We start from the raw sequence: 18,075 nt of genomic DNA on the forward strand, positions 1-18,075 counted from the left end.
ACCAGCTAGCTGGGACTGGCCTCTAAAATACAAGACTATTCCAACTGATCTGGGACGTATGGTCACCCTGTGCATAGGGCAAGTTAGGTGCTACAAATGCCAACAACCTGGATAGGAAGCTGCCAGGATAGAATTGCCTTTTGGCTGAGGACAGAGAGATGTGTCTCCAAGCTCTACGCTTTGCAAGTCTTGGTCACCAGTGCCAGATTATGACATGCTGAGGCCCTAAACTATGTCCAGCTTAAGAAGCCCCATACAATAAAAATAACCCACAAAATCCACAAAAATGGATTTTCATGAAATTTTAAGATGAATCATTGTTATTTATGCACAAATTTATGAAGTCATTATGAATAATAACTGTGGAGCCATATATATGTATATTTTTGTCATATTAGAATGAAAATTTTGGGGGGGTTCTTATTTAGAGGCCCCAAACTGTAGCTTAAGGAGCTTATGCCTAGATCCAGCACTGTTGGTCACATTACTGAGATTTGCCTATCTTCGTTTAGGATTCTTTGTTCTGAACTCTTCTGGAGTGAGGTGTCCTCTCCTTCAAATGACAGGAGGAGAAAGAGATGCTTTTCCTTGTCTGCCAAAGAGCTTAGTGGTTATAGAGCTCACCCAAGAGGTAGAGGGGTTGGGTTCGTATGCATCCTCTCACTGAGTGACTTGATTACACATATCCTACCTCTCAGGACAGTGCTGTAATCACTGGTTGCCTAGGGCCCTGGGGCTCAGTCCCGTTAGTGTATGTTAGCTGTGCTAGGAGCAAGCCTGCTGAAGCAGGCCTCTCAGAGGGCTTAGGGGCTTCTTGGCATAGTTTCTGGATCCCGGTTGGGCGTAGGTAGGAGAATAGGCACCGAGTACGTAGGGGCCAGAGGGCCCTGGCCCCTCGGGAAGAGGGTAGGGTGACCACCCATCCCTAATTGGGTGGGACAGTCCTGAAATGGGAACATCAAGTCGCCCTCCTGGGCTGCATGCCTCTGGGACAGCATTTGTCCCAGACTCCCAGTATCGTGCATGGATCCAGGTTTTCTGTTCACCACAGAAAAATGTAGGAAATGAAGCATTTCCCCTTGTAGGCTGGCAGAGTCCCAGCCTGCAAGAGACTATGGGGAGCGGGACGCAGAGGGTGCCATGTGCATGTGCACACATGCATGTGGCCAGGAATACAGCTTAAGGCAGTGGTGGAGAGCAGCTCCCCCAGCTTGCTGCAGGTAAATCTAAGGGCGGGGCAAATTGAGGCCCCCACGGTGAGGGGTAGAGGCTGGGCCTGGGGCACTGCCCAGCCAGGGCAGTGCGTGGGACCCAGGTGGCTCGTCCAGGGGGCAGAGGCAGCTCCCTGCTACTACACACACTCCCAGGGAGGGGGAATGGAGGGTAGGTGCCCCCCAAATTTGTGTGTGGGGAGGCTTGGGACTCCCCACCTTGCTGCCCCTCCGGGAGCCCTGCACTGGCTGGCTGCATCACCATGGCAAGGCACCCCCTGCCTGACTGGCAGCAGTGGGGGCAGTGGCATGGAGTTGTGCCCCCTGCTACTAAAGGGCAGCCAGGGGGCACCTCACCATGGTGGCTCGCCCAGCGTGGGGCTCCCAGGGAGAGGGCAGTGGGAATGGGGGAGTCCTGACCCTGCAGCGGGCAGCCTGCATCTGCCCCCGCCCTCCCACAGGCTCTGGCTGTGCTGCCAGGGCAGGGGGGTGGGAAATCATTTTAGCCCGCCCCCAGCAAAAATAAAAGTTGGAGCCTATACAAAGCTAGATGCCCAGATTGGAGCAGTCCTGGACATATGCAGAATCACAGAGAAGTTGGTCTGGGATCCAGAGGTCATTTAGTCCAACCCCCTACCAGTCCTTTGGTAGTTCTAGCCTTTAGAGGGCATAGAAGCAAATCCACTTCACTCTTGAAGTTGATGAGGGGCCTTTCTGAAGAAGGAGGGGTATGATGTGAACACATATGGAGCCCTGATTAGTGCAGGCTGTCTGTGCAATAGCATTCAGAGGAAAAAGGAGGTGTTAGCATGGGCTAGGTGAAGGACACAGGCTGAATTTCTTCTGCCCAGATCCTCATAGCCACCCTATCACAGCTGCATAAGCAGAGCCAGCTGTAGAGATGGATGGCGGGGCAACCGCCCAAGATGCCGTGGACAGGGGACGCCATACACACATACACATGCACGCATGCATGCACGCATGCACTTGCCCTGCCTTGCCCAGTTGCTTATGCCAGGCAGGAGCTGTCGTAGGACTTCAGTGCCAACTAGACCTGGGGGCTGAGCAGTGGAGTTTATTCCCCTGGCCACACCCAGAGCAGATTGGAGCTGACCAGACACATATAAAGCACCCAGGTGGTGGTTGCAGGCACTGCCAGAAAGCATGACAGTCTGGGAGGAAGGTACCAAGGATTGGGCTAAAGATAAGGTAGCTTTGCCCAGTGAGAAGGTAGAAGGGTTGGGCAGCCCTGACTTGTGCATCAAGGGCTTTGCCATCACCAACCTGCTAGGGCTGGAGGCCAAGCTGCAGCCCCCTTGGCTACTGCCACCACTGCCGAGGGTGGGCGGCACTGAGTGGCAGTGCTCTGCCGCCAGGGCTGGGCTTCCCATGCAGGCAGTCCTGCCTGATGCCTGCCCTTCCTGCCACCCTGTGCCAAGCCCCTGCCACCCAGCACCAGGCCAGCATCTCAGAAGATACACACAGCCTTGTGACAGCCCATGGGATCCCCTACCATCCGTAACTACTGGGGCAGATGTGACCCTCATGCACACACACATGTCCCCATACATATCCACACCCCACAACACATACACACACACACCCACCCCACACATGCATCCAGACACCCACCCCCCTCATTCCCCCCCATACACACACCCCGCACACACAGTGCCGGTGACTTGGGGGAGGGTGCCAGGGGGGCACTGTGGCAGGCGCCAAAATATAAGTTTGCCCAGGGTGGCATTTTCTCTAAGGCCGCTCTGTACATAAATACCCTGCAGAGGCTGCTTCCTGTACCTAACATCTGCTTAGCTTGGCTGCTTCTGGGGTGTCCTAGGCAGAAGATATATTTTGCTGTGCAACTGGGATCGTTAAGACTTTGGCCCTGGCACCTTGAAGGAATGAGATTTTGATTTTCTACACTTGGTGTACTCATGATTTCTGCTCACTTCAGTGAGGTGTTCATTACCATGCAGCATCAGACCCCAAGCCTTTAGGCAACAGCACAGCTCCACAGCATAAAGTTCAGATGAATTCCACACCCTAGACAGTGGGACAAGCTAGGGGCTATGTAAGCAGGGAGGATCCAGAACCAGGGCTAAATCCCTATGTATTATTTACATTTTTGGCTTCTAAGTACAGTACAAGGGTAACCAAGAGGCAGGAGGAAGTGCATCGCAGAATCTCTCTTAACATCACTCATTATATATATATATATATATATATATATATATATATATATGTTCCAGGAAGACTCATCTGGATGCAGCCTCTGGGTTTCAGCAAAGTTCCTACTTTTTAACTCAATTTTCCAGCTGGGTTGATAAGAAAATCAAGTGACTTTGCCGAAGGTCACACAGTGAGTTAGTGGCTCAGCTGTGACAGAAACCCAGGAGGCTTCTGGATGCTCCTAGTCCTTTTTCTTTAAGCTCTAACCCAGCTTGTTTTCTTTCTGCCACAAATTGCCTGTGATCACAGCACACTCCACCACTATGTTGGATTATGGTGGTGTGTCATGTGTTGGCATGTAACTCGCATAAGTTTGTCACAGCAAGTTGCAGAGAAACTTTTTCCACCGTTTTATACATACATATATATGAACGCAGAGTATTTAGATGATTCCTTACCAACAGTTCTGTAGTGTGCCACTGCTTTAGCAGTACATGATAAAAATCAGCCACTGAAAGAATAAAAAACAAACAAAAAGGATTTAAATAGTTATAGTAAATTTAATCAGCCAACATCACTTATCACTTAAAAACGACCACAGCCATTTTCATTCTAAAATAAATCACCTAACACACTGTACCTTACCATAGTCTTTGAACCTACAAGTAAAGAATGATGTATGTTTGTTTTGGGGTTGTTTTTGTATTTTCTATATATTCTGTATATTTTCTGTATGCTGTGGGGCATGGATAGGCTTGACAGGGGATGTGGACTCCTCTCTGTTTCCTGTAGTAAAGTTACACAAAAAGATTTTCCAAATGGGAAGTAATTCTGATAGCTCCATTGAGGCTGTTGTAGGGGAGGTGGTCTGTATCACCACGAGGGAATGAAAGAATAGTGTGACAAGATCATATTTTGGACAACTCATATCGTGGACAACATGGTAAAGGCTGAGACCCTCTGCTGAGACATGTGTCTTAGCTGTGCATAGTGTTGAATGTTGATATAATAAAACAAAAATCATGCTACAAGCTACACGCAATAGTTCAAACAGGAGTTGGGCACTATCTTTGAGGAAAAAAACATACAGAATTCTTCACTCGTAGCCCCAAAGACTATGGTAAGGTGCAGTGTGTTAGGTGATTTATTTTTTAATTTAAAGATCAGGTGATAAGATTGGTACAGCCTCCTTGGACTATCTATCCCTCAGGCTGTTTAAAATCTATTTTCTTTTCCCTTCTTCAAACCCAGGCATGTTACTAATCCTAAACTAATAGTCCTGATAGCTGGACATCTAGGGCTTTACTGTAGGCTTTCAGTGGGGTGCAGTTTTGCCATTGACTCCAGGTTGGTTAGGTAAGGGTTTCATCCTTATTGTACAGTTACTCTCTCTAAGAAAATGTAACCACAATCTTTATGCTATTCTTTTCCATGTTACTTTGGAGAAAACAGGCACTAATAAAGATTTAATTTTAGATCATGGGAAGAAAAGAATTTGTGGCAAAAGACAGCAAAGAGCACAATGAACATGAGTGCTTCTCACCTGTGTTTCATTGAAATAAATTCTTCCATCCTCAGTTAAGTTATAAAATACCTCTAGAGAGAACAAAGAAAGCTTTAGACTGTTAGGAGGAGCTTAAAACACATGGAAAGCAAAGCTGTTGCAATTCTGATATGGAATTGAACCAGTTTCATCCACTCCACTTTTTTGTTCCCCATGCTCATTGATGCCTGAAGACTTCCAGAGACACAGGAAACCTATGAAAAGTCTGTCACTGCAAAGCGAATTTTTTCTTCCTCACATTCATTTACTGGCAGCTAGTGATCACTGTATGACCTGAAATGTCACTTGCATGCTGTCATTAATAAGCCCTGGAAATTTATCCTGAGGAGAGCAATTGTGAAACGCTGTTCTCATTTATCTAGCTGTTGAAATTAGAACTGGCTGAAAACTTTCTGACGGAAAACTTTTCTGTGAGAAAATCCTGATTCATCTAAATGTTTCATGTCCTGGGAGTGTTTCCATTTCAGAAAAATTTCATCTAGGGAAAAAAAATCAAACTACATTGATAAGGTCAAAATGGAAGATTTTGATTTTATTTTTCTCTCTGAAACTTGTTATAAGCAAATGTAAAACTAGGGACCTCAAATCAGAATGGAACACTTCAGTCATGAACTATATTTTGTTTTACAGGAAGCTTCAAAACTTGGTCCAAGCAAATCACAGAATCATAGGAAGTTAGGGCTGGGAGGGACCTCAGGAGGTCTAGGCCAGGATCATCCCAGCCAAGGCTTTGTCTAGCTGAGTCTTAAAAACCTCCAAGGATGGAGGCTGCACAACTTTTCTGGGTAACCTGTTCCAGTGCTTTACTGCTCTCCTAGTGAGAGTTTTTCCTCATTTCTAACCTAAACTTCTCTTGCTGCAACTTGAGACCATTGCTCCTCTGTCACCTGCCACCACTGAGAACAGTCTAGGTCCATCTTCTTTGGAGACAAAGATACATTTTATCCAGTTCTCATCAGATCTAATGTAAACATTTTTTTTTTAAATCTCAGAGCTCAAGCCTCATTGGAAGATCCAAGGTTAGGGAACAAGTTTACAGCCTGTAAATCATCCCTCCAGTCCAGTTCAGCACTAGGGAGGCCTCACTAGTGCCCTTTTAAAGCAGTACATTTCAAGAAACACGAACAAATTAGAAAGAGCCCAGAGGAGGGCAACAAAAATGAACAGGGTTCTAGCAAACACGACACATAGGACGAGGTAGAGGAATCAGGACCATTTTGCTTCGAGAAGAGAAGACTGAGAGAGGCTTTGTTAAGTCTTCAGATACAAATAGGGTTGTTATAAAGAGGAGGGTGACCACTTGTTCTGTGTCCACTGGGATTAGAACAAGAAATAATGGATTTAAATTGCAACAAGTAAAATTTTAGAAAGTTCTTCCTAATTTCATAATCCAGCGCTGTGCAACTTCTGAGGACCACAGGCCACCATGGTTGCAAGACTAAGAGTGCATGCTATGTGGGCAAGCGAAGCCCCCCACACCACATGCCCCTTGCCACACCACATGAGCAGTGCAAACCCCCTTCACGATGCACTGTGCAGGCAGCATAAGCTCCCCCTTTAACATTGGGCAGGTGGTGGGATCTCTGGGCTTACTCCTTGCCCCAGAGACCCTGACTACCACAACAGCAGGAGCAAGGGGAGGAGTAGCAGTTAGGAAGAATCTTGCAGGCCACGCATTCACCTCTTGTGGCCCAGATGGAGCTTGCAGACCACCAGTCGAACAGCCCTGATACATCCTAATACTAGGATGCTTTATCACAAGAACATATTTGGCATACAACATTTGTGGAATCTCTGTTATTGAGACCCTGTTTTGGTTCAGAGCTACCTAATAGGAACTGTCTGTACTAACGAACCCTGAGTTAAAGAAAGTTATATAGAAAGATCAGAGAGGCCTGCATAAGTGGTATTACACTGCCTTTTCCATGTGGTTGGGTAGCAGTCCCCCGTAAGCAGCTTCCCTGATATGGTTGTATTTAGGAGTAAGCCTCTTCCTCCTCACATGAAGCACCAATGCTACCTGATTCTGGAGAGAAATAATACATTGCAGTGCTTCTCTACTTCCATTTCAAATTTGATCAGCAAAGTGGAAGCTGGTTTTGGTTTAGGTTTCATTGCTCGTTATCTGAAGAATAATGATTTAATGGGGCAAATTTTATCTTCTCTTCTTTATTCACATACTCATAAAATTGGACTGTCTTTTATACTTATTTGGCAGTTATCGTCTCCTGAAAAAAATTCTTATTCACAGTAATTTGAAGTGTTTGAAAAAAGAATGTATGATACATTAAACTTTGTGTAAAATGATAATTGAAAGACTGGAGTGCATTTTAGGTATTCATTATGGACAGCAATGAAACTTTTAGTGATTCCTTTCAAAATGGATTTTAAGGAGTTGTCTTTATATTGGCACTTACTGTGCAAGAGGTTTTTTATTAAACCATTTTTATTAGAAAAAGACACAAAACTGGATATTTCTCTTGCTGTAAGAACTTCCAGCTATGAAATGAAGAAGATATAAATCATCCTGGAAAGGCAGGGCTTTTAAGGGTTCTGTTTCTTAATGAGAAAAAGCATTAAAATGGGAGAGTCTCAAACGATGTGCTGACTGTGTCACTCTTCTCTGATAAGCCCAAGAGCATCAAATTGACAAAGGGGACCTTTACTCATAGATGGCTTGATGTGTGTGAGTGGTGGGGGTGTGCATCCCCATATGCACTCACTTTGGCTTTGCAGTGCGTGGACAGTGATCTCTCTGAACACACTAGCTCATTAGCATTGCTGCCAGAGGATATGCTGGCACAGCTTGGGAACCCAGGAGATGAATGCTACTGGTACTATTTGCTCCTATCCCTTGCCTAACCCCAAATTCAGTTGCAGGGGAAAATGGAGAAGACAAGTGGCTGTACCACCCACAGTCCCCCTAGATCTATTCCTGTCTTCAACTCTGCAACAGCCTTGTCAGTCTCTATTCCATGCTGCCAGGATATTGAGTGTAGAAATAATTATCACTGAGATCAATGGAAACTACCTGGGTAGAACAGGGCTCTGGTACTTGCCATTCAGCTTTCTGTGATTGGTACTCAAGCTCTGCCTCCTAAGCACTACAATAAGCCTCTTCTATGGCACAAAGGTGCCCTGTTTCCTCCTTCCTCTCATGTAGTTGATGTGGTCCTCCCCAAAATACAGCTTGGTCTTCTCCAAACCCATCACTCCAAATATAGTTCTATTGCAGGCCAGAAGGCAAAAGGTTGATTGGAACATAAATGCTAACTAATACAGTCCTTAGTCCAGCTAATACAGGCAAACTTAAGACCCAGTTTATTTAAAGGGTCCCCTCCCTGGAAGCCTGTAGAACCAGGCCTACGTGATTCCAACAATGGAAAGTTAGGGTCTGAATTAGAGAATAGGCAAGGTTTTGGGCTCTCTTTCTAGTTGGGGTTAGGACCCCTGGAGCTACGATTATGGCATAGGTATGTAGGGTGATCCAGGCTCATGGTTAGCAGAGTGGATCCTAGGCCTCCTACCCCAAGTTACAGTGGGGAGTGTTCCCAGCAGTGGTCAGGCTTGGGGCTGGAAAGTTTCCTTTGCTACGGAGGGCACTGTAACAGTCCCACAGTTAGGGATCTTGTGGCTAGGTTTAGCAATAGAGCCTGGGGGCTCTCCAAGGTAGCTGTTGTGCTCAGATTCTGGTTCTCAGCCTGGGCCTGGGTATGGGGCACTTGGAGCAGCCCAGGCTAGGGTAAGAATTAGAATTAAGGTTAGGGAATGGGCAAGGCTTTGAGCTATCTTTTAGGTTGGAAGTGGTAGGACTTTTGACATAGTTAGGTCACAGGCTCATGGTAAATGGGGTGGATCACAGGCTTCCCCCCCCCCAGCTCTGATTGGGATGGGAGGGCTCATGGCAGCAGCACAATAAACTGCATGCAACATCCTTTATACCACAGGTCCAAATCTTGATGGGGGTCACACACCAAAGGGATTCAGATGCTCCAGGACATGACAGAGCCAGAGCAGCCAGTAAATGTGCTGTAATAGTGTACCTCATGGTCAGTATTTGCTGATGGAGCCACTCGTAGGAAAAGCAAATATCTTGCAAAGCCTCAAAGGGAAGGTGCCCATAGTGATCCCAACCAATTGATTTCTTCCACTGCTGAACTGCTTATTTATGGGATAACTACCTCAACACATGAAACCATTGGGTGGGAATCTGTCCCTGGGTCAGATTAATTGATTCAGTTGCCCAGAACCTCAAGTCCAGCCCCTGCATTATGGCAGGTTCACTCTTTGTCAGGGATACCCCTCACTTTATTTAGACTCAAGGCACTCTTTGTTATACCCCAGGTACCCTCAAAAATACTAGCTCTTAGCTTTCACTCATTTTTGACTGCAGAAAAATAATAAAGCAATTCTTTTGTGTCAAGGACCTCAGGAAGACCACAACAGGTCAAAGTGTTTTTGACACTGTGGATTGCTATTTGAAAACTTTGGATTTATCTTGTGAATCACATGTGGGTGTTTGCACACCTAACTGTGCTAATATTGTGCAGCACCCTGCTTGAGAATCACTTCTGTAAGTAGCTAGCTCTCTCTAGCTATTAGTTTCTCCATAGGAGAACTTCCTACACTGCCTGGACTGTTCCTTTGTGTTGATTGGTCTTCAGCTGCAGTGCTAAGGATATTCCTAATACATGTGCTGATGTGTAAAAAGTCATGCGGGAGCCCTGTCAGACTCTATCCGGGTAGGGGTTTGACTTACTTGCCATTGTTTCAAGCCGGATCATGCAACACACAAAATCAGGGAAGTTGATTTTCCGGGAGGAGTTGCCATATCTCAGAGCCATGAGGTGGAGGAGCTGCTCAGTAGCAGTGATGTCTACAAAAAGAAGTGGAGAAGACAGTGAAAATGGTGGCCACTGGACATCCCAGGGTCCAGCCATTCTCTACAAGTGGTATTAGATAGGTCCTTCCCATTCCCATATCTGGAGATCACCGCAGCCTTGTATTGTAGGAGCAAGAACTGGAGTGGATTGATTTGAATCAAAGTGATATAAATAGCCAATTTTTATCATGGTTTAAATCAGCAAGCAAGAAGCCTTGATTTTAATCATCAACTTTAATCTTCTTTTTCATTTGTACTTTTTTATTTTCATGAAGAAGAAGGAGGATAGATTGATTCTCACTGGTTGGTAGGCATTAAAATATGTTCACAAATATAGAATTTACAATAAATCTGTCACCTTTTTTCCTAACCAAGAGTGCTGTATCTATGTACATTTACTCAAGCAGTTATATAGCTGAACACACTTATTTGATTCTTAATTTGTATGTCTTCTATAATGTTAGAGAATAGCGAATGGTGCATTTCTATTTTTTACTGGACAATTAATTTTTATTCAATAGCTGTCAAGCTCTGTTTGGATGAAAACTGGAATTTAATTAAAAATGTGTCAAATAGCAATCTTAAATTGCATTTCCATTAGTTAAAGCTAACTTAAATAGGCTGGATACATTAAAACAATTAGTTTTTAGGTAAACATGGTTAACATTTTAAATTGCTTTATTAAAAGTAGTATCTGTGCAGAGGAACTGAAAGCAGTGTTCTGATCTATGGTCTCCATGTCCTTCAAGGCTTTAGCATTAGTAGATCTCGCCCTGTCAAACCTAATTTTAGTCATAGAATGGAAGAGGAAAGCACACTTTCCTGCTTTTTCAACTCCCAATGGGTTTATCAACTTAAATGAACTGGTCATCTACCTGAACCAGTTGAATAAGCAGAAAAGAAGAAAATACTCTGCATCTGCTGCAGCAGCCACTGCTGTCAGAAGCTGGTTTAGTATAAATCCCCCACCTCCACGCCTCCCCCAGAAACAATCCTTACCACCATCAGCCCTGGTTTTAGTGCTTAGTCAGTGACTCCTAGGAGTTCAGTGGTTTGATTTTTCTGTATCAGCAAAAATATACTGCTTAATATTTTATTGCAATAGCATGTAACAAGTTTATACTAGCACATTTTAAGTAAATTTATACTAAAAGGAAATGTCATAGCTTGCCTTCATGTTAAATAAACACAAAAATATTTTCCTCTTATGTAACCTAGTTGCATGGGGAGCTTTTTAATCCACTCTGGCAAGAATCATCTCATCTCTTTTGTTAATCCTTTTCAGGCAGTGAAGCATGCTGGATGAAGCGCTTTGAAACAGAAGGTCTGCCTACTATCCAGATAGCTTGGACTCAAGGAGGTATGTTGGAATCTTTCCTCAAGACAACATCGAAGGATCCCATAGTCACATCTGTAACTAAACAAGTGGTCTGGAGTTTCGTGTGGTCAGTTCAGGGGCTTGTAGCTCATTTCCCCTGCTATCCATTTCTGTCAGGCTCTCCTTGCTCCCAATGTGAAAAGAATCTTTAAAAGCTTCTGACTCCAAGGGCATGTTCCAGTATATCTACTTCTGGCCTTATGTATAGCTTTCTTCTACTCTTTACCCCTTCCTCTTTCTCTGCTTTCATGGTCAAATCACCTTGGCTGGTTTTACTTAAGCTTTAAGAGGGCAGCTTTTTAATTGCTGGATGTGAAGCTATTGTAATGTGATGTGTAGCTTTCCAAACATTTTGATGCTTATAGCTAGCTCTTAAATGTGTGTATATATATATATGTAAAGAGAGAAAGAGAGGGAGAGAGAGAGAGATCTTCACCTGGTGCCAGGCAGCATTGCAGTCAGTGAAGCAAGGTTGATTCGTATCAGTGAAGGACCCAGACCATTATTATTATCTTTTAATCATTAATGCCCTAATTAAAAGTAAGCATATACCTAGCTGTATACACGTAGCCTTCAAACACTTCAACACATGCTGAACCCTCTCCCGTATTTAGCAACAGGGGTTGCTACCTGGATATACCGGGGCTGCTTGCAGGCTTAAGGAGGCCCTGTAGATCTGATTGCTCCCACCTTTACAAAAACTTAAGGGAGGCACTTCCCTCAGGCCTACAAGAGTTTGGCCTGTGCTGCACAGTAGAGGAAGAAGCAAGGTGCTGTTTGTACTCTTCCCTTAAAAACTTCTTATAGGGGAAAATGTGTTGAATTTGCCATTTACGTTTATTCCCCTTTCTATCCATTCTGTATCTGTACTGTTTGCGCTGGAAGGACTGCACCACATGCAATTCTCCTCCATATTTTACACTCTAGTGCCTTTATTATGATATCATTCTTGCTGCTTCCTTTACTATTTGGCATATTAGTGATATGTTCCAGATAAAAGACCCTATAGCCTCTTGCCCATAGCCCCTTAGGGAATTTTCGTCTCTAGAGGCCATGTTTTACCTTCCTTATCTCCCTTCTGAAAAAAAAATCCACTAGTTTTGTGACCTTCATTGATTACTTTTTCTACAAAGTTCCCCATGGGGTAAAAGGAAATTAAAAGAGGGTAGTGCAGCTGAAATAGCTATTTAACTATATGGAAATACTGCTAATGCAGTGTTATAGGAGAGTAGTTTCCTGTGTGATGTACAAAGTCCTCAGTAAGAGGATTCAGCTAGAAGAATTCAGCCACATGACAGAAACCAGTGTGCTTGCTTAAAATCTGAAGATAAGTCTAGCCAACAGAGGTCAGTGCAAACTAACTAAAAGGTCTATCAATGTAGCTTTCTCCTAAAGAATGATTCAGAGCCCAGGAGAGATCAAATGAATGAACTAACATAGGTTACTTGCTCCTTTCCCCCTTGCCATGTATTTTAGCCTAACCTAGAGAGGCCACTTCTTTGTGAGTCAAAGGATAATTTAGTCTCCAGGCCTACTTCGCTCCTTGGTCTCTTTGATCCTTGGCCTTCCTGCCCCAGGGCAGATGTCCATCACCAGCAGTCAGTTCAACAATGCTTCATTCAATCCTAGTACAGCAGAGCTAGCAGCTGGGGAAAGAGCTTCCTTGTGAAATTATCTTTTTGGTTTGGTTAGACAGAGATGTGGATGCTGGTCATTATGTTGTTTTTCCATACAGATCTCAAACCTATACCAAAACCAGAATGAAAGTACTACATCTGACTAACAAGAGCTTCCAGACAATTCCCACCACCCTCCTCCTACTTTTCATTTCTTTATCCCTTCTCTCCTAACCCCTCTCCCCCCATCCCAGCTTCATCCTTCCCATATTTTGGGTGTCAACAGACTGGGAAAAGTTTCATACAGTTAAACCTACCTACTGCCTGCACTGCATTCCTCAAGTCTGAAGCATCAAGGAGTCCCAAAAGGCTTCGAGCTTCTCTCTTGAAGAAGTCCTGGGAAAACATTGTAAAACGGTGTTTGGTTTGTTTGTAATTTAATCTGATGACAACTCCCCAATTATTTGCTATGAACTATTGTGCTATCTGACTGTCACTTTGCTGAACGGACTTGATGGAAACTCAGTGCAGTGTTATACTGGACGAACAGCAGTGGAAAAGACCTATGTCCAGAAAAAACAGCTGGGATATCCTTGCTCCCAACACTTGTGGAGCTCCCTTGGCCTTCATAGGCACGCAGTTGGCGGAGCCTTCTCCTATTCCAGCTTGTTAAGTGATAGTGGCCTGATCTGATGGACAGAGATGAGGTGAGATGTAACTGGAAAAAAGGCAAGCAGTGATTAGCAGTGGGACATCCAAACTAATTAAGGCATTTTAGTGGGCTACTGCATGAGCAGTTCTGAGTATTCACATAGGTGTGACCCTTTCATTTATATCTCCTCTGCCAAAAAAAGCAGCCCATTAATAATGACTCAACTGAAAAAGCAGTTACTGAATTCAAGTATTGCTGTGTCATTGGGTGGGGTAACATTTCCCAGGACACATCATTATTCTAAGGCAGTAGTTTTCAACCTGTGGTCTGTGGAAGTGGTTTTCAACCTATGGTCCACAGACCCCTTGACTATGTCTGAGTCTGTGAAAGATGACTATGATCAGTCAAAAGTATGTGAATACTCACAGTTACAATTCAAAGGGGTCTGCACTTCCATATGAAATTTCCAAAGGGGTCTACACCTCCATTCACAATTTTTTAGGGGTCCACAAATGAAAAAAAGGTTGAAAACCACTGTTCTAAGGAGTATATCCTCACCTGGTATAATTGGGTGTAGCTCTGTTTTCAATGAAGCCATATTCATTTATAAAAGGTGAGGACAGAGCTGAGATGGCCACAAACCATCTCAAGAGAGAAGACAGGAAGAATTGGGCAGCAGGCTGCTTTCTCATTCCACAAACCTGTTTATCATTCTGCATCAGGACGAAGTAGAATGCTTTCAAGATTTTTATTCTGGGAAAAAACACACAGCGTGAGGTTTTTTTCCCAGAAAAAGACTACCCAGGTAGTTATGGCACTTACACAAGACATGAGGAAACCCATGTTCAATACCCTGCTTTGTCTGACTCTGATCAGGGGACTTGAACCATCTTCTGCTTCCTAGGTGGGGTTCCTGACCACCTGGCTATTGTGGGGCAATGTATACAGTCTTCATTTCTTACCAGAAATTCTATCTTCTATCTATAAGCTGTAAAGTCTTCTCCAAAGAAAATGTCTTCTAATCTGGTATGCTTCCACAAAAAGTTTGAGTTGACTGCACTGGCATTTTCCCAACAAAAGAACGTGCTAAAAATTTCCCAACCAGCTATGTGTGAACAGCTGTTATCACACTGAACACCGGGCCTACTCCTCAGTAGAAATGTGGGGCCAAACACGGTCCTCAATGCCTGCTGCCTAATTTGTTGGCTCAGTTGCTCTTACCACTTAGACCTTCTGACATACAGCTCTGCATCCAGTATTTGGAGCTTCCTCCCTTTCTTAAATGATAAAGCTGGCATTTGATCTACTAAGCTGCACAGCCTTTGCAATTTTTTCCCCCAACAATATTTTGATTTCTGAGCATGTTGGGATCCCACTAATTAAAAATACAATAGTACAGTGGCAGAGAACATGGATCACTGACAGTTCAGATGTACCTTATACTTAGCAAGACATTTCCAAAGGTTCTTGAACTCTTGCAGGGTGAGTCTTCCATTCGAACTGAGCTGCATATGTAGGTTAAAGATTAATCCTTTACTGGAAGCTAACTGAAATCCTGCTTCTCCCGAAATGACATTTTGGACACAGCTTTCACCACCAAAGAGGGATGAAAGAAATGATCTCTGTTGCTTTGCTATTTTAAACTGAGGAAAGCAAAGCACTATGCAGCTTAAAGATTCTTAGTTACCTTTCGAATTGAAGTTCACTTATTTTGTGTATTCTAGACCTTCTTTCACTCATACTAAAAATCAATGAATATCTTATATTTTTTTAATTGCGTTTCATTTCAGAGTATGATCCTCAAGTTACAAATCCATTCAAACACATGAGCCCACTGAAATGCAGCTGCATCTGGGCAGGAACAAATGTTGCTTTAGTGTGGTTCTGCCACTTCTGTGAGGTTCAGTGGGTAAGCACAGCAGCTCTGTGCATGCTGTCTACAGGGCATCACCCTGGCCAAGGTTTTGTTGCTTTCACACTAGCATGCACTAGGGTAGAAGAGAGCACCAGGAAGCATCACCAGCCCTGTAGCCAACATTCAGGAAGCCTTTGTGCTATTCATTTCCTAAGATAGGGAGGGGGGGAGCTTTATGAACATAAGATATATAGTAGTCATATCACTCACAAGCAGAACCAGACACCTCAAGGGGTCACTCTTAATTGTGAGAGAAGAGCCCATGGACCTAGTCTCCTTTGCACCCTGCTTAGCAGTTCTAAGTTGGCCTTGAAGAGTGCTCACAGTAGCTCCATAAAGGAAGCACAGCAGCTACTCTGGCGTGAGTCTGCTTCTAGTACTGCTGGAGGTATCCTGCCTGCCTCAGTCCTCTGCAGATAAAGGCTTCCTCAAGCTGCCACCCCCCTGCTAGCACAGCACTTCACTTAAGGTGTCAGTGGCTGCCCAAGCTCTCTTAAAGCTGAACTGAGCTCCAGCGAAATGAGAGTGGGTGTTTGCTGCTGCCACAAAACTTAGCTAGTGCAGCTGTTCCTGTCTTTAAAAGGCCAGTAGGGTCACACTGTATATGGGTTATACAGCAACTTAGTGAATGAAAAATCTGTCTTGAATAAAAATGGAATAGTGGGGCAAAGAGTGGCTGTGTCATCTCCCTGCACATGCCGTGAATTCACAATGACCACTTAGGCAGTGAGGGATATAGCAACAGAAAAGTCTCCCTGTGTCTCTCTCCAGACAGATACACAAAAGCTGGGAAGAAAGAGAGGAGCTGCTGGTCATTTTTATTCATTTTCTGGCAATCTGAAATGGTCTGGCAGTGTCTCAGAGTTATTCCAAGGCCCAGAAAAAAAGGAGACAGCAAGAGAGAGAATGCACAGGGGAGAATTTATGTTTTCATCAAGGAACCTTCTTGTTCTACAAGGGCCAGCAATGTATTTCCAATGTTGTCTTGTTAACAGTAAAAAGACTGCGTGATCCATCTAAATAGAAAAGGCACATACCAAAGGAAGAATGGTGTGCCAAGCATCTTCATGTGACTCCAGAGTGACACAGTGTCTCACCTCAGACACTGGCCAGGGCTTGAGTGGCCAGCAGAAATCATAGCTTAATTGTTGTCACAATATACTTAAAGCAGTGGCCTTGAATCAACAGTTTATAGACAAGCCAAGCTTGCAGCCTTGAAGGAAAGGTGGACAGGAAGAGTGCTAGCAAGGGCAGATGGGGGTAGGGGATGAGAGGTGCACCAGTGCAGTCACACCCCCTTCTGCCACCACTGTCGCCAAATGACCCACAGTGGCACAGGTGAAGCTTGAGCCACTCCTGCCCTGCTCCAGCTGCAGGGTGTGTGGGGTGCCGGGTTTGGCAGGGGAGAGCAGCAGTAATGGGCGGGTTTCTTCTTCCTGTACCTGCTCTCTGCTGCTTCCCCTCCCCATGTCCCTCACTGGCTGGGAGCAGGTACCAGAAGAAGGAACCCACCTTGTGTCACTGCCACTGTTCCTGGCTGGCACAGGCACAGGAGGAGCCCCAGAGCTCCTCCTGCCCTACTCTAGACACAGGTTGCAAGGAGCAGCTGTGCAGGGAGCTGGATTTAGCTGGGGACAGTAGCAGTAGCATACAGATTCCTCCTTCTGGGGCCGAGGGACACTCTGGGGATGGGGTTGGTTAGGCAGGGAGCAGGCACTGGAAGGAGGAATCTGAGTGCTATCGCTGCTGCCCTCAGCATCGCTTCTCCCCACAGCTCCCTGCTGAAGTGATGCAGAAGCACCTCTTGGGTGCCTGGGTCAGCCAGGGAGAGTAGCAGTGGTGGCAGTGGGTGGGTCCCTAGCCTTCATGTGCCTGCTCTCTGCCTGGCTTCCTGCTATCCCAGGGGCTATGGTCATGCTTTGCCCCCACCCCCACATGGTGTGAGGGGCAATATGCTGCCCCCTCCCCCCCACCTTTAGTAAATCCTGGATCTGCCCATGAGTGCTAGCTATGGAGTGGGCCTTGCCAAATCCAAAGGTTTTTGCATGGGAGCCAATAGATGTTTTTAAAGTTGGGAGCCATGGCATATTAATCACTGAGAGCTCTGAAGACAAGGGCAATGTAATTATTAGTAACATATTCTGAAGTAATGAGAGAGAGGAATATGCCCCCACCCCAACCACACTATCATCAGGGAGATGCAGAGCAAGGGTGCATCACAAACATACTGTGGGAATGTTAGTTACTGGAAATCATGGAAAATATTTACTTGCAAGTTCTCACAATGAGAGGCTCAGCTCAGCCATAACTCAAGGCAAGGATGGGCAGTGCAGGGGTAGTTTATTGCTTTTGCTGAAAGGATACATCCATCAGAGCTAAAATGCCTCTGCATGAATCGAAGCTGAATCGTCCTTCTGGGCCGGCTGTTTGATCTATATAAGAATTGATAAAACAAAAAGAGATCAGATGGCTAGACTAAGAGGGCTGCCTGAAAGCATTAAGAAAAGCAATGGTACATGATGGAGTTAACTCTTTACTTTCTGCCAGTGCGATTGCACGTGTCACTGTTAGGATTGAATGGAGAATCCATGTCACCCCCAGGATTTGGCACAGGCTCTGAAACAGCAGGAGGAGTTGCAATTAGAATTGCATGTTCCCTGAAGGGGCTGTGTCACATCTCTCAAA

The 18,075-nt window shown here is 44.8% G+C and overlaps 1 protein-coding gene across 1 annotated transcript in view; it reads right to left on the bottom strand.

The window, feature by feature from the left end:
* The window catches only part of LOC132243267 (calpain-13-like), a 35,235-nt gene that overhangs the window by 2,374 nt on the left and 14,786 nt on the right, over positions 1 to 18,075 (bottom strand). The window contains exons 7-12 of the mRNA XM_059724240.1: positions 17,755 to 17,822; positions 14,912 to 14,980; positions 13,141 to 13,219; positions 9,707 to 9,823; positions 4,927 to 4,979; positions 3,842 to 3,894 (exon numbers count right to left, since the gene is read on the bottom strand). Of these exons, the coding sequence (XP_059580223.1) occupies positions 3,868 to 3,894; positions 4,927 to 4,979; positions 9,707 to 9,823; positions 13,141 to 13,219; positions 14,912 to 14,980; positions 17,755 to 17,822 (413 nt within the window). The 3' untranslated portion in view covers positions 3,842 to 3,867. The remainder of the gene's footprint in view (positions 1 to 3,841; positions 3,895 to 4,926; positions 4,980 to 9,706; positions 9,824 to 13,140; positions 13,220 to 14,911; positions 14,981 to 17,754; positions 17,823 to 18,075) is intronic.

The sequence above is a fragment of the Alligator mississippiensis genome, chromosome 1, assembly GCF_030867095.1.
Source record: "Alligator mississippiensis isolate rAllMis1 chromosome 1, rAllMis1, whole genome shotgun sequence".
In the NCBI taxonomy this organism is placed as follows: domain Eukaryota; kingdom Metazoa; phylum Chordata; order Crocodylia; family Alligatoridae; genus Alligator; species Alligator mississippiensis.